The 24,501-nt window shown below is 41.5% G+C and overlaps 1 protein-coding gene across 1 annotated transcript in view; it reads left to right on the top strand.

Annotated features, from left to right (window-relative positions):
• Positions 1–1,751: 1,751 nt before the first annotated feature.
• LOC121386774 (aminopeptidase N-like) overlaps positions 1,752–24,501 on the top strand; it is a 60,083-nt gene continuing 37,333 nt past the window's right edge. The window contains exons 1-6 of the mRNA XM_041517786.1: positions 1,752–2,638; positions 5,210–5,687; positions 10,376–10,543; positions 12,820–12,946; positions 16,294–16,414; positions 16,739–16,890. Coding sequence (XP_041373720.1) covers positions 2,392–2,638; positions 5,210–5,687; positions 10,376–10,543; positions 12,820–12,946; positions 16,294–16,414; positions 16,739–16,890 — 1,293 coding nt within the window. The 5' untranslated portion in view covers positions 1,752–2,391. The remainder of the gene's footprint in view (positions 2,639–5,209; positions 5,688–10,375; positions 10,544–12,819; positions 12,947–16,293; positions 16,415–16,738; positions 16,891–24,501) is intronic.

Raw genomic sequence — 24,501 nt, 5'->3', positions numbered from 1 at the left:
CGAAAAACAACGCCGTAATGGTTAACAAATAGCCGTAACTAGGGTGTGTCCCTTTAAGTAAATCCATGAAAGGAGTATTAATCATAGAGTTAAAAAAGAGTTGTTATGACGTTAAATTAAAAACGTTTTTTGCAATAACACAAAAGAAAGTATGTAATAAATACAGAACTTCACATACGTTGTTTTCGCTTCCAATTTATTGCACTCGTTTATTTTGCACAATAATATACCACGAGACCGCATATTCTTGCGCAAAATGACCGTAGAGTTTATACCCAACACCAGAAATAAGTCGAATGTCCTCTATCCCTCCCCTGACAACATATCAACAGTTATGGTAGTAGTAGTAGTAGTGAATAGAAAGCCTCAATAAAACATTAACTGGCAGGAAAATAATTCTGCTCGGCCGAAATGTTAAATAATTCTGTCGGCCGAAATGTTAAATAATTCTGCTCGGCCAAAATGTTAAATAATTTGGAACATTTTTGACGATACCATTAGAGCACATTGATTTATTGATCATCATCGGGTGTCAAATAGTTGCAATTTGATTAAAATTAGCTCTACTGGTCTCACCAGTAGATCTAACAGCATTGCGTGGACTCCCATGTCCAGGTGACATTTTATCTATAAATAACAATTTAAATATCGACCAATTACACTTCGCCTTTTATAACGTTATTCAGGAGTATACAAATTCTAAAAATATCGGTCGAGACTATTTATGCAATAGGTGAACTTGTTGGTCTATTTCAACATTGAAAAAACAGGGAGAAAAGTGCAGTAATAAACTCTGGATTGTATACTAGTAGGCCCTGTAAACAGATTTTATGGCTATACCATCACGGCTATTTTTTCGTCTTGAAACGAATTTTATATTAAATTTTATATCAAAATTAGTTTCCGTCATACTGTAATAGTGGAGCTAATTTTAATTAGATTGCAAACAGTTGGTAATTTTGACATATAGTGTCAAGAGGAAACCCTCTATATGTTTCCATTGGTAAAAAGTGATCTTTTATATGCACCATTCCGCATACAAGATAACACATACCACGATGTTTGATATACCAGTCGTGATGAACTAGCTGGAACAAGAAATAGCCCAATAGATTCACCGATAGGTGGGGAAAATAGATACTATCTGACTATATGATCTGATTGAAAATAATATTAAATTCCGTTCTCAAAAACAAACAAAAAGCGTTACAATAAGTTATTGAAGTTATTTGGGTGTTTTGCACCCCCTAGTTCCCCTTTTGGACCCACCACTGCAGATGGAATGTAATCACTACAGCCTTGACAGCACGTAAGCCGTGCCGGCCTGGTGGTGTAGAACACTTCCTGGTGTTGTGTAATTATTCCAGTCTGCAGTCGGTGCTGCCTCAATGCTGTCGGTGCAAACACTGCACATGACCGCGATATCAGCTTTCAAGAGTACACATTTGGAGCAGTCGTGCTGTCAGAACTGCGTAAGTCCGCAATTTGAAAACGAATAGATTTCGAATTGTCTATGTTTTGTTACTCAAAGAAGGAACTAAACTAAAGACGGTTGAATTTGGAATTGTCTATGATTTGTTACTCAAAGAGGATTCTAAATTAAAGACGGTTGAATTTAGAGTTGTCTTTAATTAAATCAGTACCATTTTTTTTTTGTTCTCAAAATTAAAATTTAAAAAAATATATAATAATAATTAATTAAAGACGACCGAGTTTGGAATTTGTATGATTTGTTACGAACAGAAGAAACTAAACTGAAACCAAGTGGATTAGAAATTGTCAATGCTTTATTAAGAGGAAACTAAATCGAAGGCAAATGGATTGGGAATTGTCTATGGGTTGTTATGAAGACGGACAACTAATTTGAAGATCGCTGGATTTCGAACGGTTTAAGATGTGTTGTTTTTGACGGAACTAATTTAAAGACGATTGAATTTGGATTTGTCTGTGGTTTACCAAAAGAAGACATTAATTTGAAGACAATTATATTGAAAATTGTCTATTTTGTTATCAAAACAGGAAACTAAACTGAAAAAACTAGTTGGAGCTGCCTGTGGTTTATTATCAAAAGGAGATGCTAAATTTAAGAGAGTTGGATTTGAAAGCGTCTATGCTTTGTTATCAATAAAGGAAATTAAACTGAAGATTTAAATTTGAAACAGAATATTATTTGTTCTCAAAAGAAGAAAGAAAATTAAAAACATTTCAATTTGGAATTTTCTTGATTTAATATCAATTGTGGAAACTAAATTTAAGATGAGTGAATTGGGAATTGGCCATGAAATATGAAATAAAGAAAAAATAAACTGGTTGAATTGGGAATTGTTATCGAAACAGGAATTGCTTAAACTATACCATTGTCCTGAAAGAGGTACAAGAAGATAATTCAAAATGGAGGGCGACTACAAAACACAGAATGGAAATAGTGGGTGCAGAATTAGTACTACTAAAGGCTTTGTTTTTGTCCTACTGGCGGCGTTGCTAGCGGTCAGTGTTGGAATCTTGGTCCACCTGGCGGGGTCACGGGAAGTGACGTGTAAAGTTGACCTGGGGTCGCTGTCGAAGGTGGGGTGGTCGTCACCATCTGAACTTGTAACTCAGTGTGGAAAACTAGCAGAGCAGGGAGATTCGCACGTCTGTAAGTAGTTTTAATTTTTTTTATCTTCATTACTGTCATTATCATTATCATCGTCATTACGTCCATCTTCTTCATCATCACCATCATCATTTAGCATCATCATTTTCATCATCATCATCATCAACATCATCATAATCATCATCATAGCTACACTTTCTTATATGCAATCAATTTAATGTTACAGTTTGAATTTTTTAACGACACCACTAAAGCACATTGATTTTTTAATCATCGGCTATTAGATGCCAATTTAAAGATGAAAGATTAACGCATTGCAGTTAGTTGTCCATGTGGGTTTTTTCTCGTCCCAGCCAGTGCACCACGACTGGTACATCAAAGGCCGTGGTACGTGCTATCCTGCCTTTAACAAATTTACACATGATGATTCTTTAATTCTATCTGGCTTTTAGTTCCATACAAACATAAATAATATTTTATTTAATTTGCGCAGAAAATATTCAGAGGGGTTAGGCAGTGTTAAAAGTAAGTACCTGAGTTTAGATATTAATAAGGATTTCATTGTAGCTATTCTACCAAGTGTTGTGATAATTCTTCGTATCGAATTATTTATTACTTGTTTAAATTTCAAAACGTTTAAAATTATAGTTAAGTTTAATCATTTCGGCTAGATCGGTACTAAAGGCAATGCCAAGTGCTTTAAATGCGGAAGGATTCCATTCTAAATGAAGGTTTTGTAAATATCGGACTGCACTGTTCTTAAATTAGCCAATCCGTATGACTTCAGATTTATCATAATTAACTTTTAGTTCAGATAATTTCGCAAATATATTCAAAGTATTTATTGTCTCTTCGAAGGACTCTCTACTACCATCAAGTATAAAATCTGTATCATCAGCGTACTATGAAATGAGATATTCTTTATTGTGTACTGAAGTTCCTTTAATTTTCTTATTTTTGCATGCAAGTCCTGCCAGAATTTCTACACAAAGGAGGAATATATAATATGGCGATAATGGGTCCCCTTGTCTGCATCCCGCGTGTATGTCAAACGATGAAGATATATTGCCATTAACTATAACACTTGATTTAATATTTTTGTAAAAACCTGAAATCAACCGTTTAATATGATCCCCAAACCCCCAAAATGTGAGTCTTATATACTAATGACCATGAAATAGAGTCGAACGCTTTTTCAAAATCTATTCTTAGTAACATATCAGAAATATTTTGGGATTCGGTGTAGTATAAAATGTCTTACAAAATCCTCATGTTGTCATCAATATATCATTTATAAACCTCTATCATTTGGTTTCAGCAGGGAGTATGACACACCCAGTCATTTTCTTTTCAATACCTGGATTAGTTCAACATAATTATGAATGTAGTAATGCATTAATATTAAATTTTAGGAAATGTATACATTTGAATCACATACCTGGTTCTAATAAACCAGGTAACTGTTTGTTGTTTTGATATTTTAAGTTGTGGAGTCAACAGTATGCCTCTTTGGGCGTGGTCATGTTATGATTTGTTAGTAACGTCCATGGACTCTTTGTACAAAAATATAATTTTAAACAATAATACCTTTGTAGTTATGGTAATATTACAAAGATAACAATAAATACATGATTAACATGGGGTTTTAATCAATAACATAGACTTCTTTTAATCGGTTTTAGTCATTTCAAAAACATCTCACCAATATATAACATCAAATTTACTTTAAATGTAGGGCCTAATCAGTATTTAGTAGACTAGTGTAGATTTGTGTGTAATAAAATCGCTGAAACAGAACATTTGAAGGAGTCAACCTAAACTTCAAGTGAAATTACTCTTGCGCAATGGCAATGTAAACAAAAGTATTATGTGCGACCATAATGGAATGACACGATTGCTTCTATTTCTAAAATTTATATTTCATTAACTTGCCTTTGCCATATGTTTGTCTTGTCCATCGTAATAAATATTTTATAACGTGTTTTATTCAGTCAGTGTTAACAATTCCATTGTAACATTGCTGTTCAGGAAATAGAGGTAGGGTTATAAAATGTGTACTTACACAGAACATCCTGCAACAAAACTTTATTTTTATGATGTAAATAATAACTGGATGCCCAAATGAGCTTCTATTGTAATTAGAAGCTTTAAAGAGAATATTTGGGGTGATGAGCCTAAACTTATGTTAAAGTTCTACTAAAAAATAAAACTGTGTGAATTGTATTTTGTAACTTTACAAAAAAGTGTTATATGAGACCCTAATCCTCAAAAGATTTCAGTATTATTAACATATTTGAATTCTCCAATTCATTAACTCCCAATACTCCAAGCTTTGTATTCCTAAATACCATGACAAATACTTTACAATGCTTTTAATATAGTCACCCTTAAGCAATTATGTAAAAATATAACTGACGTGGAATTGAGGGTAGGGTCACAAAACGGCTATTACTAATTAATGCTCTATTTAAAGTTAGGTCACTATGTTTGACCCAGCGCGATGATACTTGATACATTATTATACCTTTGATTTTGTTTTCACATTCTGTTTTCATCTCTCTCTTCAATTATTTTCTTTTCTCTTCATGATCATTTGTTGTTTTTGTGATTTAGGCAGCGCCTGCCCTACCCCACCTCTGCCCAATACTCCTGAACTAGAACCAGAAACGACACCGGAACCGGAAAAAAAAAAAACCCCCATCAACTACCGTCTACCGTCAACACTGAAACCCGTCCATTATGACGTAGAGCTAAAACCTAATATCTATGGCAACGACACAAGTAACTTCCAGATGAACGGTTCAGTCTCAATTGACATAGACGTTTTGGAAGCTACTGACAACATTACCCTGCACTCTGATTGGCTAAACGTCACCGAGTCGTCGGTGTCTCTAGTTTCCGACCAGCCCGTGACGCCGACCGTTGTGGATGTCAGCGTTATTAATACGACCCAGTTCCTGGTGATCTCGCTGGACGGGTCGCTCGTTAAAGGAAGTAGGATCCGCCTCAAGATGAACTTCACCAGCAGACTGAGAACAGACAGGTTCGGTTTCTACTCGTCCAGCTACCTGGCGGACAACAACGAAACCATGTAAGAAATAAGATAGCTTTCTCTCATTTAAAGTCGCAGAACCTAGTTTAAAATGGACACTAAATTTGGTTAATCTACAAACCTGTAACACACTGGGATAAAGTTACAACAGAATGAAACAAGTGTCGGTGACGTTCAAACGGGGAAATAGCCTCAAATAATAGCTCGTCTTCATAACTGATACTTCACAGAGGGACGTATGTTTGGAGCAATATGAAAAATGCATTTCGTGGTATTAAAAAGACCAGGATGACCAGAAACACTTGAATATACAGAAATGGATAATCTAAACAATAAAATCTAGTAATGTCTGGTTTCAGTTATCAAAAACGGTTCTAATAGTGATTAAACTACTTTAAATTCCATCCCAATAGGACAGCCCTATCTGTATCTGTCTTCCATCCACGATAACTTCTCTCTTGTAGCCATCCGTGATATGTTCTAAATGCATAAATAATAAAAATATAATCAGCATTGTCACTAATTATTATTATTATTATTATTGACAGCATAGGAAAGGACGTTGACGTAGCCCAGTGGTAAACAGCTCGCTTGATGCGCGGTTGGTCTGGGATCGATCCCCGTCGGTTTGCCCATTTGGCTATTTTTCGTTCCAGCCAGTGCACCATGACTGGTAAATCAAAGGCCTTGGTATGTGTTATCCTGTTTGTGGGATGGTGCATATAAAAAATCCCATGCTACTAATGAAAACAAGTAGCGGGTTTCCTCTCTAAGACTATATGTAAAAATTACCAAATGTTTGACATCCAGTAGCCGATGATTAATAAATCAATGTGCTCTAGTGGTGACGTTAAAAAAGAAGAAAACAGATCACTGTTCTGACATTGATTCGTCACTAGACATCGGTTAATACTGGAATGCCAATTTTGAGTATTTCCTTGAAAATTATTTTAGGAAAATGTTATTAGCTAAACACTAATTTTTGTAGCCACTTTGTAAAAATATTAACACTTGGCTAATTTGGTAATAGACAGGGTGAACCCTGCTATTTGGATGTCAAACATTTTGAAATTCTGATATAAACTCTTAGAGAGAAAACCCACTGCATTAAACAGGATAGCACATACTACGGCATTTGATATATCAGTCGCGGTGCATTGGTTACAACGGGAAATAACCCAATTGGCCCACCGACGTGGATCGATCTTAGACCGACCGCGCATCAGGCGAGTGCTCTACCACTGGGCTACGTCCCGCCCCACGACATTGATTCGTGATTAGTGAGCACATACCATTACAGTTGTATATACATGTCCACTAACCTCAGCCATATGCATGTTTGGCTGTGGTATGTACTATCCTGCCGTTTCAGCGTCACAGTCTCTTGTTTCGCTATTTTGTATATTTATCCAAATGTGCTACAGGTGTGTTGATTACACAGACAGTGTTCATTTTCTCAGGTTGTAACTAGGGTCTGCTACTTTAATTAACTTGTTGTTTAATCTCTCCAGCTGTCTGGCAGTCACTATGTTTGAAGCGACGTAAGTGTATGACAGTTATTAAATTGTTGTTTAATCTCTCCAGCTATCTGGCGGTCATTATGTTTGAAGGGACGTAAGTGTATGACAGTTATTAACTTGTTGTTTAATCTCTCCAGCTATCTGACAGTCATTATGTTTGATGGGACGTACGTGTATGACAGTTATTAACTTGTTGTTTAATCTCTCCAGCTATCTGGCGGTCACTATGTTTGATGGGACGTACGTGTATAACAGTTATTAACTTGTTGTTTAATCTCTCCAGCTATCTGGCAGTCACTATGTTTGATGGGACGTACGTGTATGACAGTTATTAACTTGTTGTTTAATCTCTCCAACTATCTGGCGGTCGCTATGTTTGAAGGGACGTACGTGTATGACAGTTATTAACTTGTTGTTTAATCTATCCAGCTATCTGGCGGTCACTATGTTTGAAGGGACGTACGTGTATGACAGTTATTAACTTGTTGTTTAATCTCTCCAGCTATCTGACAGTCACTATGTTTGAAGGGACGTAAGTGTATGACAGTTATTAAATTGTTGCTACGTACGTGTATGACAGTTATTAACTTGTTTAATTTCACTAGCTATCTGGCGGTTACTATGTTTGAAGGAACGTGCATGTATGACAGTTATTAACTTGTTGTTTAATCTCTCTAGCTATCTGGCAGTCACTATGTTTGAAGCGACGTACTTGTATGACAGTTATCAACTTGTTTAATCTCTTCAGCTATATAAAGGTCACTATGTTTGAAGCGAAGCACGTGTATGAGTTATTAACTTCTTGTTTAATCTCTCCAGCTATCTGGCGGTCCCTATGTTTGAAGGGATGTACGTGTATGACAGTTATTAACTTGTTGTTTAATCTCTCCAGCTATCTGGCGGTCACTATATTTGAAGCGACGCACGTGTATAACAGTTATTAACTTGTTGTTTAATCTCTCCAGCTATCTGGCGGTCACTATGTTTGAAGCGACGTACGTGTATGACAGTTATTAACTTGTTGTTTAATCTCTCCAGCTATCTGGCGGTCACTATGTTTGAAGCGACGCACGTGTATGACAGTTATTAACTTGTTGTTTAATCTCTCCAGCTATCTGGCAGTCATTATGTTTGAAGTGACGCACGTATATGACAGTTATTAACTTGTTGTTTAATTTCTCCAGCTATCTGGCGATCACTATGTTTGAAGCGACGTACGTGTATGACAGTTATTAACTTGTTTAATCTCTCCAGCTATCTGGCGGTCACTATGTTTGAAGCAACGCACGTGTATGACAGTTATTAACTTGTTGTTTAATCTCTCCAGCTATCTGGCAGTCATTATGTTTGAAGTGACGCACGTATATGACAGTTATTAACTTGTTGTTTAATTTCTCCAGCTATCTGGCGATCACTATGTTTGAAGCGACGTACGTGTATGACAGTTATTGACTTGTTTAATCTCTCCAGCTATCTGGCGGTCACTATGTTTGAAGCGACGTACGTGTATGACAGTTATTAACTTGTTGTTTAATTTCTCCAGCTATCTGGCGGTCACTATGTTTGAAGCGACGTACGTGTATGACAGTTATTAACTTGTTGTTTAATCTCTCCAGCTGTCTGGCAGTCACTATGTTTGATGGGACGTACGTGTATGACAGTTATTAATTTGTTTAATCTCTCCAGCTATCTGGCAGTCACTATGTATGATGGGACGTACGTGTATGACAGTTATTAACTTGTTGTTTAATCTCTCCAGCTATCTGGCAGTCACTATGTTTGATGGGACGTACGTGTATGACAGTTATTAACTTGTTGTTTAATCTCTCCAGCTATCTGGCGGTCACTATGTTTGATGGGACGTACGTGTATGACAGTTATTAACTTGTTGTTTAATCTCTCCAGCTATCTGGCAGTCACTATGTTTGATGGGACGTACGTGTATGACAGTTATTAACTTGTTGTTTAATCTCTCCAACTATCTGGCGGTCGCTATGTTTGAAGGGACGTACGTGTATGACAGTTATTAACTTGTTGTTTAATCTATCCAGCTATCTGGCAGTCACTATGTGTGAAGCGACGTAAGTGTATGACAGTTATTAACTTGTTGTTTAATCTCTCCAGCTATCTGGCAGTCACTATGTTTGATGGGACGTACGTGTATGACAGTTATTAAATTGTTGTTTAATTTCTCCAGCTATCTGGCAGTCACCATGTTTGATGGGATGTACGTGTATGACAGTTATTAACTTGTTGTTTAATCTCTCCAGCTACTTGGCAGTCACTATGTTTGATGGGACGTACGTGTATGACAGTTATTAACTTGTTGTTTAATCTATCTGGCATCACTATGTTTGATAGGACGTACGTGTATGACAGTTATTAACTTGTTGTTTAATCTCTCCAGCTATCTGGCAGTCACTATGTTTGAAGCGACGTACGTGTATGACAGTTATTAACTTGTTGTTTAATCTCTCCAGCTATCTGGCGGTCACTATGTTTGAAGCGACGTACGTGTATGACAGTTATTAACTTGTTGTTTAATCTCTCCAGCTATCTGGCAGTCACTATGTTTGATGGGACGTACGTGTATGACAGTTATTAACTTGTTGTTTAATCTCTCCAGCTATCTGGCAGTCACCATGTTTGATGGGACGTACGTGTATGACAGTTATTAACTTGTTGTTTAATCTCTTCAGCTATCTGGCGGTCATCATGTTTGAAGGGACGTACATGTATGACAGTTATTACCTTGTTGTTTAATCTCTCCAGCTATCTGGCGGTCACGATGTTTGAAGCGACGTACGTGTATGACAGTTATTAACTTGTTTAATCTCTCCAACTATCTGGCGGTTACTATGTTTGAAGCGACGTACGTGTATGACAGTTATTAACTGGTTGGTTAATCTCTCCAGCTATCTGGCAGTCACTATGTTTGAAAGGACATGAGTGTATGACACTTATTAATTTGTTGTTTATTTTTTCCAGCTATCTGGCGGTCACTATGTTTGAAGCGACGTACGTGTATGACAGTTATTAACTTGTTGTTTATTTTTTCCAGCTATCTGGCGGTCACTATGTTTGAAGCGACGTACGTGTATGACAGTTATTAACTTGTTGCTTAATTTCTACAGCTATCTGGCGGTCACTATGTTTGAAGCGATGTACGTGTATGAAAGTTATTAACTTGTTGTTTATTTTTTCCAGCTATTTGGCGGTCACTATGTTTGAAGCGACGTACGCGCGCTCGGCGTTCCCGTGTTTTGACGAGCCAGCCCTAAAGGCGACGTTCAACTTCACACTGCTGAGAAAGGAGAAACACGCCAGAAACTACACGACACTCAGTAACACGGACATCATAGACACACAGCCACGGTAAATACGCCATTTATTACACGGGGAAGAAGCGACGTATTATGCAGTAACTGAGCAATGCATTACAACAGTGGCAGTGTGATAAGTATATTGGTCTAGGATTCAGATAGAGGGTGCTGAGGTAACCACCCCCTTACAGTTATTATACTGGCGTTTGAGTGATATTAGCACCATAGGAAGGACCACACAGATATTGAGAGAGGAAACCCTCTGTCGCCACTTCATGGGCTACTCTTTTTCGATTAGCAGCGGCTTTCCTCGCAATATCTATGTGGACCATAACCGTATGTCCGACGCCATATAACCGTAATTAAATGTGTTGAGTGCGTCGTTAAATAAAACATTTCCTTCCTTTTCTCTCACTCAAGACATAATAATGGTATCGCCCTTGCTAACATTATAGCCTGGAGTCTGTTCTAAAGACTGGAATGTGGACTGAAACGCGTGGGTCTGTTTAATCTCCTCTAAGATTTTTGATGGCGTCTCCATTACGTTACACTATAAACAGTTTTAGATCTTCAGACCTGCCAGTAAATATTTATAAGCAGGGAGCCTGACTGCATTTCTTCTAAATAACGTAACATGACAAAAGCGAACTATAGTGACCCTTATGACAAGTATGTCGGATTAGGAGTTATTTCGTATTTAGGTGCAGTTCTTAAAACAGAAAAATAAGGTAAATTGTTCTGATAATTTGTTTAGGGGATGTTCGAATCCCCCGAACTCCACCCTCCATATATATGACCTATAAATGATTTGTGATTTTATTTTTATTTTTATTTTTTTAAATTTAAATTTAAATTTTAAATTATTTTTGGGATGGGGGTGGGGGGAGTTGTTCGAACTCGCTGAATCCCCACCCCATCATACGGGATGCACCCCATAATTTCCAGCCCTGTCCTTGTAGGAAACCCGACTGTTGCTTGTAATACTGGCAAGGCCCCGGCTGAAGGTTGACCTCTGTTGACAAATTTGACCGTTGAAGATACAGTAATGGAAAGAAATGTTTTAGTTAACGACGCACTCATCATATTTTATTTACGGTTATATGGCGTCAGGAATATGATTAAGCACCACAAATATTGAGAGAGGAAACCCGCTGTCGCCACTTCATGGGCTACTATTTTCGATTAGCAGCAAGGGATCTTTTATATGCACCATCCCATAGACAGGATACCACATACCACGGCCTTTGATATATCAGTCGTGGTGCACTGGCTGGAACGAGAAATAGCCCGGTGGGCCCACCGACAGGGATCGATCCCACACCGACCGCGCATTGAGCGAACGCTGTACCACTGGGCTACGTCCCGCCCCCATACAGTAGTGGAATCTAAAAAGTCCAAGACGCTGAACGTTTCAAAACATTAATTAAAGAAAACTATCAAACGTCAGGGTGTGTACTCGAAACACCGATAACAGATCTTCCTTCAGCGTTACCGTGGAAACAAGGTTAGGAAACTAAGAACTAAGGTCCTTTATTTGTGTAACGTCTGAACGATGTGAACATCTTGAAGCATACATTATATTGATAAGTTGAGAGTGGGGCTGGGGTGGGGGGTGGCTCAGGTATGATTGGAATCAGAATCCCTGCTTATAAATATTTACTGGCAGGTCTGAAGATCTAAAACTGTGTATAGTGTAACGTAATGGCGACGCCATCAAAATCTTAGATGAGATTAAACAGACCCACAACGCGTTTCAGTGCACATTCCAGACTTTAGAACAGGGCTATTTCTTGTTTCAGCCAGTGCACCACGACTGGCATATCAAAAGCCGTGGTATGTGCTATCCTGTCTGTGGGATGGTGCATATAAAATATCTCTTGCTACTAATGAAACAATGTAGCGGGTTTCCTCTCTATATGTCAAAATTACCAAACGTTTGACATCCAGTATACCAATCATGGTGCACTGGCTGGAACGAGAAATAGCCCGGACTGACCGAGTATCGACACACACACACACACACACACACACACACACGCACGCACGCACGCACGCACGCACAGACAGACAGACAGACAGACAGACACACACACACACACACACACACAGAGAGAGAGAGAGAGAGAGAGAGAGAGAGAGAGAGAGAGAGAGAGAGAGAGAGAGAGAGAGAGACAGAGACAGAGACAGAGAGACAGAGAGCTAGAGAGGGAGGGTGGGTGGGTAATAAACGGTGCATATAAATTATATGTCGTATCTGTTATATTTCTTACCATTCGTTTTGCATGCTGATTTCGTTTTATTTTGATGCATGTTTTATATTCACTCCAGCGACAACGGCTACGTGGCGGACGTGCACGCCAAGACGCCGGTGATGCCGACATACCTGTTGGCATTCGTGGTATCCGACTTTCGGTACGTGGAAAATGTCACCTACCACGGCGACAGGAAAGTAAAGGTATAGTATGACGATTTATAACGTCGCTTACCACTGCTACGGGAACATAAAGGTATGGTATGATGATTGATAACGTCGCTAACTACTACTACGGGAACATAAAGGTATGGTATGATGATTGATAACGTCGCTTACCACTGCTACGGGAACATAAAGGTATGGTATGATGATTGATAACGTCGCTTACCACTGCTACGGGAACATAAAGGTATGGTATGACGATTGATAACGTCGCTTACCACTGCTACGGGAACATAAAGGTATGGTATGACGATTGATAACGTCGCTTACCACTGCTACGGGAACATAAAGGTATGGTATGGCGATTTATAACGTCGCTTACCACTGCTACGAGAACATAATGGTATGGTATGACGATTGATAACGTCGCTTACCACTGCTACGGGAACATAAAGGTATGGTATGACGATTGATAACGTCGCTTACCACGGTATCAGGAAAATAAAGATATGGTATGACCATTGATAACGTCGCTTATCACGGTGTCAGGAAAATAAAGATATGGTATGACCATTGATAATGTCGCCTACCACGGTGTCAGGAAAATAAAGATATGGTATGACCATTGATAACGTCGCTTACTACGACGTCAGGAAATAAAGGTGTGGTATGACGATTGATAACGTCGCTTACCACGACGTCAGGAAATAAAGGTGGGGTATGACGATTTATAACGTCGCTTACCACTGCTACGAGAACATAATGGTATGGTATGACGATTGATAACGTCGCTTACCACTGCTACGGGAACATAAAGGTATGGTATGACGATTGATAACGTCGCTTACCACGGTATCAGGAAAATAAAGATATGGTATGACCATTGATAACGTCGCTTATCACGGTGTCAGGAAAATAAAGATATGGTATGACCATTGATAATGTCGCCTACCACGGTGTCAGGAAAATAAAGATATGGTATGACCATTGATAACGTCGCTTACTACGACGTCAGGAAATAAAGGTGTGGTATGACGATTGATAACGTCGCTTACCACGACGTCAGGAAATAAAGGTGGGGTATGACGATTAATAACGTCGCTTACCACTGCTACAGGAACATAAAGGTATGGTATGACCATTTATAACGTCGCTTACCACTGCTACAGGAACATAAAGGTATGGTATGACCATTGATAACGTCGCTTACCACTGCTACAGGAACATAAAGGTATGGTATGACGATTGAAGATATGGTATGACCATTGATAACGTCGTTTACCACTGCTACAGGAAAATAAAGGTATGGTATGACGATTGATAATGTCGCTTACCACGGTGTCAGGAAAATAAAGGTATGGTATGACGATTGATAACGTCGCTTACCACGGTGTCAGGAAAATAAAGATATGGTATGACGATTGATAACGTCGCTTACCACGGTATCAGGAAAATAAAGGTATGGTATGACGATTGATAACGTCGCTTACCAGGCGTCAGGAAAATAAAGGTATGGTATGACCATTGATAACGTCGCTTACCACGGCGTCAGGAAAATAAAGGTATGGTATGACCATTGATAATGTCGCTTACCACTGCTACAGGAACATAAAGGTATGGTATGACGATTGATAACGTCGCTTACCACAGCGTCAGGAACATAAAGGTATGGTATGACGATTGATAACGTCGCTGCTACAGGAACATAAAGGTATGGTATGACCATTGATAACGTCGCTTACCACTACTACAGGAACATAAAGGTATGGTATGACCATTGATAACGTCAGGAAAACAAAGGTATGGTATTATCATTGCGATATCTTCATTTTATTGGTAGTTATTTTCGTGTTTATATCCGATTATGTTTAAAGCACGCTGTCCTAGGCACACACCTCAGCTATCTGGGCTGTCTCTCCAGTGCACTGGATTAGTAGTTAGTTGTTAGTTGTTAGTGAGAGATATGTATCGTAATTGTTTTAGGTCCGCATATAATCGAATATTCGCTCGCTAATTTGCTATTCGAAATATTAGAATAGTATTTTCAAGTATGCTGCTCGGGAACATAAAGCATGTCTCGAGTTTCAAAACAGAGTTATTATATTTGTTGTGACGTCATGCGGGTGGCTGAAATTCATAAAACGTGTATTCGATAACACCGGAATGGGTTCATCTACACCAATTAGCCTAACATTTCGATTTAAAATCCAATAAACAAGAATTACAACACCAATTTTGTGATCAATTCTCACACCAGTGGTTTCTCACAACAGTGGTTTCTCACACCAGTGGTTTCTCACTACAGTGGTTTCTCACACCAGTGGTTTCTCACTACAGTGGTTTCTCACAACAATGGTTTCTCACGCCAGTGGTTTCTCACACCAGTGGTTTCACACGCCAGTGGTATCTCACGCCAGTGGTTTCTCGGATAGTAAACACATTTCAAGGGGCCAGTTTCATACATGATTTAAAACGAAATTTGACTTTGACGCCTATATAACGAGATTAACGTACCAAAATAGATACTGGATAACTATATTTCAAATTTAAAAATCGAAACAGTTGGATGGTTTAACATTCCTAAAGAAAACATTCAATGTAAACTTTGTAATACTGACATTAGAGAAGAATACCATTATTTAGTCAACCGTATAAATGAAAATATTGAAAATATAAGAAGAAAATATACATAAAAATACTATAGAATTAATTCCAGCGTGTTTAAAATGAAAGGTATGCTGTTTTTGTGTAATGCGCCATTATTGAAACATTTTGGTTATATATATTTTTAAAAATATCTACTCTTATGAAATTGTGAATTGATGTTTTTCCTTCGCACCTTTTTGATTACATTACCAATCGAAACTGGCAGATGGTTTAACGTTCCAAGAGAAAATAGAATATGCAAACTTTGTAATACTGATATTGGAGATGAATACCATTATTTATTTAATTTTAAAAATGGTAATATTGAAAACGTTAGAAGAAAATATATAAAACAATATTATAGGATTAATCCTAACGTTTTTAAAATGAAAGGTATGCTGTCATTAGGTATTGCACCATTATTACAAAAAACCTGTCTTTATTTATTAAAATATTATCTGGTCTTCTGAACTGACGTTTCTTTGCACGTTTTAGCTATTTTGTTTGCATATCTTGTGTTCTATGTTAACTATAGATACTTCTATGTTGACGCCTGTTCTTGTCTTTTATGTTAATTATGTATTTGAAAATGTCCTCTTGTTACACATTGTAAAATGTCTGAGTGTTGTTTAATAAATCTTGAAATCTTCACTTGACACAGGGTTAGGGTTAGGGTCAGGGTCAGGGTCAGGGTCAGGGTTAGGGTTGTTGATTGTTTGTTTGGGTTTGTTTTCTTCCAGTACAGGACGTGGGCTCGACCCAACCTCATGCAGAACGTTCACCTGACACATGATTGGGGAGTGCGGATCTTCAACTGGCTACAGAATCACTTCGAGCCGCCATTTCCCTTATATAAGTTTGGTATGTCGTCTTGTTGTCGTTGTCGTTGTTGTTGTCTTGTTGTCGTTGTTGATTATTATTATTATTTATTATTATTATTATTATTGTGGTGATAATAATGATGATGATGTGATGATGATGATGATGACGATTATGGTGATGATGATAGCGTGATGATGATGATGATGGTGGTGGTGGTGATGATGATGATGATGATGATGGTGATGACGATGACATTTATGATGGTGATGATGATAAAATATGAAATAAAACTAAGTATGAGACAGATACTGTGTTGTAAGGGTATCTTCAGTGGATGCAGTAATCGATGACTATGTATTTCAGACAACATCGCCGTCCCCAGCTTTAGGTTTGGCGCCATGGAGAACTGGGGCCTGGCCACTTACCGTGAAGACATCGTATACCGACCGGGCTTCACCACAACCAACTGTTACACGTGGACCGGCTTAGTCATTGCTCACGAGTTGGCCCACCAAGTAGGTAACCACTACAACTGTTACACGTGGACCGGCTTAGTGACTGCTCACGAGTTGGCCCACCAATACCAGTAGGTAAACACTACAACTGTTACACGTGGACCGGCTTAGTCATTGCTCACGAGTTGGCCCACCAAGTAGGTAACCACTACAACTGTTACACGTGGACCGGCTTAGTGACTGCTCACGAGTTGGCCCACCAATACCAGTAGGTAAACACTACAACTGTTACACGTGGACCGGCTTAGTCATTGCTCACGAGTTGGCCCACCAAGTAGGTAACCACTACAACTGTTACACGTGGACCGGCTTAGTGATTGCTAACGAGTTGGCCCACCAATACCAGTAGGTAAACACTACAACTGTTACATGTGGACCGGCTTAGTGACTGCTCACGAGTTGGCCCAACAAGTAGGTAAACACTATAGTAACAACTGGCACACGTGGACCGGCTTAGTGACTGCTCACGAGTTGGCCCAACAAGTAGGTAAACACTATAGTAACAACTGGCACACGTCGACCGGCTTAGTGACTGCTCACGATTCGGCCCACCAATACAAGTAGGTAAACAATGCAACTGTTACACGCGGACTGGCTTAGTGAGTGCTCAAAACGTGGCCCACTAAGTAGGTAAACACTACAACTGTTACACGCGGACCGGCTTAGTGAGTGCTCAAAACATGGCCCAGTAAGTAGGTAAACACTACAACTGTTACACCTGGGCCGGCTTAGTGACTGCTCACGAGTTGGCCCACCAATACAAGTAGATAAACACTACAACTGTTACTCGTGGACCGGCTTAGTGACTGCTCACGAGTTGGCCCAACAAGTAGGTAAACACTATAGTAACAACTGGCACACGTGGACCGGCTTAGTGACTGCTCACGAGTTGGCCCAACAAGTAGGTAAACACTATAGTAACAACTGGTACACGTGGACCGGCTTAGTGACTGCTCACGAGTTGGCCCACCAATACCAGTAGGTAAACACTACAACTGTTACATGTGGACCGGCTTAGTGACTGCTCACGAGTTGGCCCAACAAGTAGGTAAACACTATAGTAACAACTGGCACACGTGGACCGGCTTAGTGACTGCTCACGAGTTGGCCCAACAAGTAGGTAAACACTATAGTAACAACTGGTACACGTGGACCGGCTTAGTGACTGCTCACGAGTTGGCCCACCAATACCAGTAGGTAAACACTACAACTGTTACATGTGGACCGGCTTAGTGACTGCTCACGAGTTGGCCCAACAAGTAGGTAAACACTATAGTAACAACTGGCACACGTGGACCGGCTTAGTGACTGCTCACGAGTTGGCCCAACAATACAAGTAGGTAAACACTACAACTGTCACACTTGGACCGGCTTAGTGACTGCTCACGATTTGGCCCACCAATACAAGTAGGTAAACAATGCAACTGTTACACGCGGACTGGCTTAGTGACTGCTCACGAGTTGGCCCACCAATACCAGTAGGTAAACACTACAACTGTTACATGTGGACCGGCTTAGTGACTGCTCACGAGTTGGCCCAACAAGTAGGTAAACACTATAGTAACAACTGGCACACGTGGACCGGCTTAGTGACTGCTCACGAGTTGGCCCAACAATACAAGTAGGTAAACACTACAACTGTCACACTTGGACCGGCTTAGTGACAGCTCACGATTTGGCCCACCAATACAAGTAGGTAAACAATGCAACTGTTACACGCGGACTGGCTTAGTGACTGCTCACGAGTTGGCCCACCAATACCAGTAGGTAAACACTACAACTGTTACATGTGGACCGGCTTAGTGACTGCTCACGAGTTGGCCCAACAAGTAGGTAAACACTATAGTAACAAATGGCACACGTCGACCGGCTTAGTGACTGCTCACGAGTTGGCCCAACAAATAGGTAAACACTATAGTAACAACTGGCACACGTGGACCGGCTTAGTGACTGCTCACGAGTGGGCCCAACAAGTAGGTGAACACTATAGTAACAACTGGCACACGTCGACCGGCTTAGTGACTGCTCACGATTTGGCCCACCAATACAAGTAGGTAAACAATGCAACTGTTACACGCGGACTGGCTTAGTGAGTGCTCAAAACGTGGCCCACTAAGTAGGTAAACACTACAAGTGTTACACCTGGGCCGGCTTAGTGACTGCTCACGAGTTGGCCCACCAATACAAGTAGATAAACACTACAACTGTTACTCGTGGACCGGCTTAGTGACTGCTCACGAGTTGGCCCAACAAGTAGGTAGACAATATAGTAACAACTGGTACACGTGGACCGGCTTAGTGACTGCTCACGAATTGGCCCAACAAGTAGGTAAACACTATAGTAACAACTGGCATACGTGGACCGGCTTAGTGACTGCTCACGATTTGGCCCACCAATACAAGTAGGTAAACAATGCAACTGTTACACGCGGACTGGCTTAGTGACTGCTCACAAGTTGGCCCACCAATACAAGTAAACACTACAACTGTTACTCGTGGACCGGCTTAGTGACTGCTCACGAGTTGGCCCACCAATACAAGTAGATAAACACTACAACTGTTACTCGTGGACCGGCTTAGTGACTGCTCACGAGTTGGCCCACCAATACAAGTAGGTAAACACTACAACTGTTACTCGTGGACCGGCTTAGTGACTGCTCACGAGTTGGCCCAACAAGTAGGTAAACACTATAGTAACAACTGGCACACGTGGACCGGCTTAGTGACTGCTCACGAGTTGGCCCACTAATACCAGTAGGTAAACACTACAACTGTTACACGTGGACCGAATTAGTGACTGCTCACGAGTTGGCCCACCAATACCAGTAGGTAAACACTATAACTGTTACACGTGGACCGGCTTAGTGACTGCTCACGAGTTGGCCCTCCAATACCAGTAGGTAAACACTACAACTGTTACACGTGGACCGGCTTAGTGACTGCTCACGAGTTGGCCCAACAAGTAGGTAAACACTATAGTAACAACTGGCTCACGTGGACCGGCTTAGTGACTGCTCACGAGTGGGCCCAACAAGTAGGTAAACACTATAGTAACAACTGGCACATGTGGACCGGCTTAGTGACTGCTCACGATTTGGCCCACCAATACCAGTAGGTAAACAATGCAACTGTTACACGCGGACCGGCTTAGTGAGTGCTCAAAACGTGGCCCAGTAAGTAGGTAAACACTACAACTGTTACACCTGGGCCGGCTTAGTGACTGCTCACAAGTTGGCCCACCAATACAAGTAAATAAACACTACAACTGTTACTCGTGGACCGGCTTAGTGACTGCTCACGAGTTGGCCCACCAATACAAGTAGATCAACACTACAACTGTTACTCGTGGACCGGCTTAGTGACTGCTCACGAGTTGGCCCACCAATACAAGTAGGTAAACACTACAACTGTTACTCGTGGACCGGCTTAGTGACTGCTCACGAGTTGGCCCAACAAGTAGGTAAACACTATAGTAACAACTGGCACACGTGGACCGGCTTAGTGACTGCTCACAAGTTGGCCCACTAATACCAGTAGGTAAACACTACAACTGTTACACGTGGACCGAATTAGTGACTGCTCACGAGTTGGCCCACCAATACCAGTAGGTAAACACAATAACTGTTACACGTGGACCGGCTTAGTGACTGCTCACGAGTTGGCCCACCAATGCCAGTAGGTAAACACTACAACTGTTACACGTGGACCGGCTTAGTGACTGCTCACGAGTTGGCCCAACAAGTAGGTAAACACTATAGTAACAACTGGCACACGTGGACCGGCTTAGTGACTGCTCACGAGTTGGCCCAACAATACAAGTAGGTAAACACTACAACTGTCACACTTGGACCGGCTTAGTGACTGCTCACGATTTGGCCCACCAATACAAGTAGGTAAACAATGCAACTGTTACACGCGGACTGGCTTAGTGAGTGCTCAAAACGTGGCCCACTAAGTAGGTAAACACTACAACTGTTACACCTGGGCCGGCTTAGTGACTGCTCACGATTTGGCCCACCATTACAAGTAGGTAAACAATGCAACTGTTACACGCGGACTGGCTTAGTGAGTGCTCAAAACGTGGCCCACTAAGTAGGTAAACACTACAACTGTTACACCTGGGCCGGCTTAGTGACTGCTCACGAGTTGGCCCACCAATACCAGTAGGTAAACACTACAACTGTTACATGTGGACCGGCTTAGTGACTGCTCACGAGTTGGCCCAACAAGTAGGTAAACACTATAGTAACAAATGGCACACGTCGACCGGCTTAGTGACTGCTCACGAGTTGGCCCAACAAATAGGTAAACACTATAGTAACAACTGGCACACGTGGACCGGCTTAGTGACTGCTCACGAGTGGTCCCAACAAGTAGGTGAACACTATAGTAACAACTGGCACACGTCGACCGGCTTAGTGACTGCTCACGATTTGGCCCACCAATACAAGTAGGTAAACAATGCAACTGTTACACGCGGACTGGCTTAGTGAGTGCTCAAAACGTGGCCCACTAAGTAGGTAAACACTACAACTGTTACACGCGGACCGGCTTAGTGAGTGCTCAAAACGTGGCCCAGTAAGTAGGTAAACACTACAACTGTTACTCGTGGACCGGCTTAGTGACTGCTCACGAGTTGGCCCAACAAGTAGGTAAACACTATAGTAACAACTGGCACACGTGGACCGGCTTAGTGACTGCTCACGAGTTGGCCCACCAATACCAGTAGGTAAACACTACAACTGTTACACGTGGACCGAATTAGTGACTGCTCACGAGTTGGCCCACCAATACCAGTAGGTAAACACTATAACTGTTACACGTGGACCGGCTTAGTGACTGCTCACAAGTTGGCCCACCAATGCCAGTAGGTAAACACTACAACTGGCACACGTGGACCGGCTTAGTGACTGCTCACGAGTTGGCCCAACAATACAAGTAGGTAAACACTACAACTGTCACACTTGGACCGGCTTAGTGACTGCTCACGATTTGGCCCACCAATACAAGTAGGTAAACAATGCAACTGTTACACGCGGACTGGCTTAGTGACTGCTCACGAGTTGGCCCACCAATACCAGTAGGTAAACACTACAACTGTTACATGTGGACCGGCTTAGTGACTGCTCACGAGTTGGCCCAACAAGTAGGTAAACACTATAGTAACAACTGGCACACGTGGACCGGCTTAGTGACTGCTCACGAGTTGGCCCAACAATACAAGTAGGTAAACACTACAACTGTCACACTTGGACCGGCTTAGTGACAGCTCACGATTTGGCCCACCAATACAAGTAGGTAAACAATGCAACTGTTACACGCGGACTGGCTTAGTGACTGCTCACGAGTTGGCCCACCAATACCAGTAGGTAAACACTACAACTGTTACATGTGGACCGGCTTAGTGACTGCTCACGAGTTGGCCCAACAAGTAGGTAAACACTATAGTAACAAATGGCACACGTCGACCGGCTTAGTGACTGCTCACGAGTTGGCCCAACAAATAGGTAAACACTATAGTAACAACTGGCACACGTGGACCGGCTTAGTGACTGCTCACGAGTGGGCCCAACAAGTAGGTGAACACTATAGTAACAACTGGCACACGTCGACCGGCTTAGTGACTGCTCACGATTTGGCCCACCAATACAAGTAGGTAAACAATGCAACTGTTACACGCGGACTGGCTTAGTGAGTGCTCAAAACGTGGCCCACTAAGTAGGTAAACACTACAAGTGTTACACCTGGGCCGGCTTAGTGACTGCTCACGAGTTGGCCCACCAATACAAGTAGATAAACACTACAACTGTTACTCGTGGACCGGCTTAGTGACTGCTCACGAGTTGGCCCAACAAGTAGGTAGACAATATAGTAACAACTGGTACACGTGGACCGGCTTAGTGACTGCTCACGAATTGGCCCAACAAGTAGGTAAACACTATAGTAACAACTGGCATACGTGGACCGGCTTAGTGACTGCTCACGATTTGGCCCACCAATACAAGTAGGTAAACAATGCAACTGTTACACGCGGACTGGCTTAGTGACTGCTCACAAGTTGGCCCACCAATACAAGTAAACACTACAACTGTTACTCGTGGACCGGCTTAGTGACTGCTCACGAGTTGGTCCACCAATACAAGTAGATAAACACTACAACTGTTACTCGTGGACCGGCTTAGTGACTGCTCACGAGTTGGCCCACCAATACAAGTAGGTAAACACTACAACTGTTACTCGTGGACCGGCTTAGTGACTGCTCACGAGTTGGCCCAACAAGTAGGTAAACACTATAGTAACAACTGGCACACGTGGACCGGCTTAGTGACTGCTCACGAGTTGGCCCACTAATACCAGTAGGTAAACACTACAACTGTTACACGTGGACCGAATTAGTGACTGCTCACGAGTTGGCCCACCAATACCAGTAGGTAAACACTATAACTGTTACACGTGGACCGGCTTAGTGACTGCTCACGAGTTGGCCCTCCAATACCAGTAGGTAAACACTACAACTGTTACACGTGGACCGGCTTAGTGACTGCTCACGAGTTGGCCCAACAAGTAGGTAAACACTATAGTAACAACTGGCTCACGTGGACCGGCTTAGTGACTGCTCACGAGTGGGCCCAACAAGTAGGTAAACACTATAGTAACAACTGGCACATGTGGACCGGCTTAGTGACTGCTCACGATTTGGCCCACCAATACCAGTAGGTAAACAATGCAACTGTTACACGCGGACCGGCTTAGTGAGTGCTCAAAACGTGGCCCAGTAAGTAGGTAAACACTACAACTGTTACACCTGGGCCGGCTTAGTGACTGCTCACAAGTTGGCCCACCAATACAAGTAAATAAACACTACAACTGTTACTCGTGGACCGGCTTAGTGACTGCTCACGAGTTGGCCCACCAATACAAGTAGATCAACACTACAACTGTTACTCGTGGACCGGCTTAGTGACTGCTCACGAGTTGGCCCACCAATACAAGTAGGTAAACACTACAACTGTTACTCGTGGACCGGCTTAGTGACTGCTCACGAGTTGGCCCAACAAGTAGGTAAACACTATAGTAACAACTGGCACACGTGGACCGGCTTAGTGACTGCTCACAAGTTGGCCCACTAATACCAGTAGGTAAACACTACAACTGTTACACGTGGACCGAATTAGTGACTGCTCACGAGTTGGCCCACCAATACCAGTAGGTAAACACAATAACTGTTACACGTGGACCGGCTTAGTGACTGCTCACGAGTTGGCCCACCAATGCCAGTAGGTAAACACTACAACTGTTACACGTGGACCGGCTTAGTGACTGCTCACGAGTTGGCCCAACAAGTAGGTAAACACTATAGTAACAACTGGCACACGTGGACCGGCTTAGTGACTGCTCACGAGTTGGCCCAACAATACAAGTAGGTAAACACTACAACTGTCACACTTGGACCGGCTTAGTGACTGCTCACGATTTGGCCCACCAATACAAGTAGGTAAACAATGCAACTGTTACACGCGGACTGGCTTAGTGAGTGCTCAAAACGTGGCCCACTAAGTAGGTAAACACTACAACTGTTACACCTGGGCCGGCTTAGTGACTGCTCACGAT

This window comes from Gigantopelta aegis, chromosome 12, assembly GCF_016097555.1.
Source record: "Gigantopelta aegis isolate Gae_Host chromosome 12, Gae_host_genome, whole genome shotgun sequence".
Lineage (NCBI taxonomy): Eukaryota > Metazoa > Mollusca > Gastropoda > Neomphalida > Peltospiridae > Gigantopelta > Gigantopelta aegis.
This window is presented reverse-complemented; position numbering and strand designations above follow the sequence as displayed.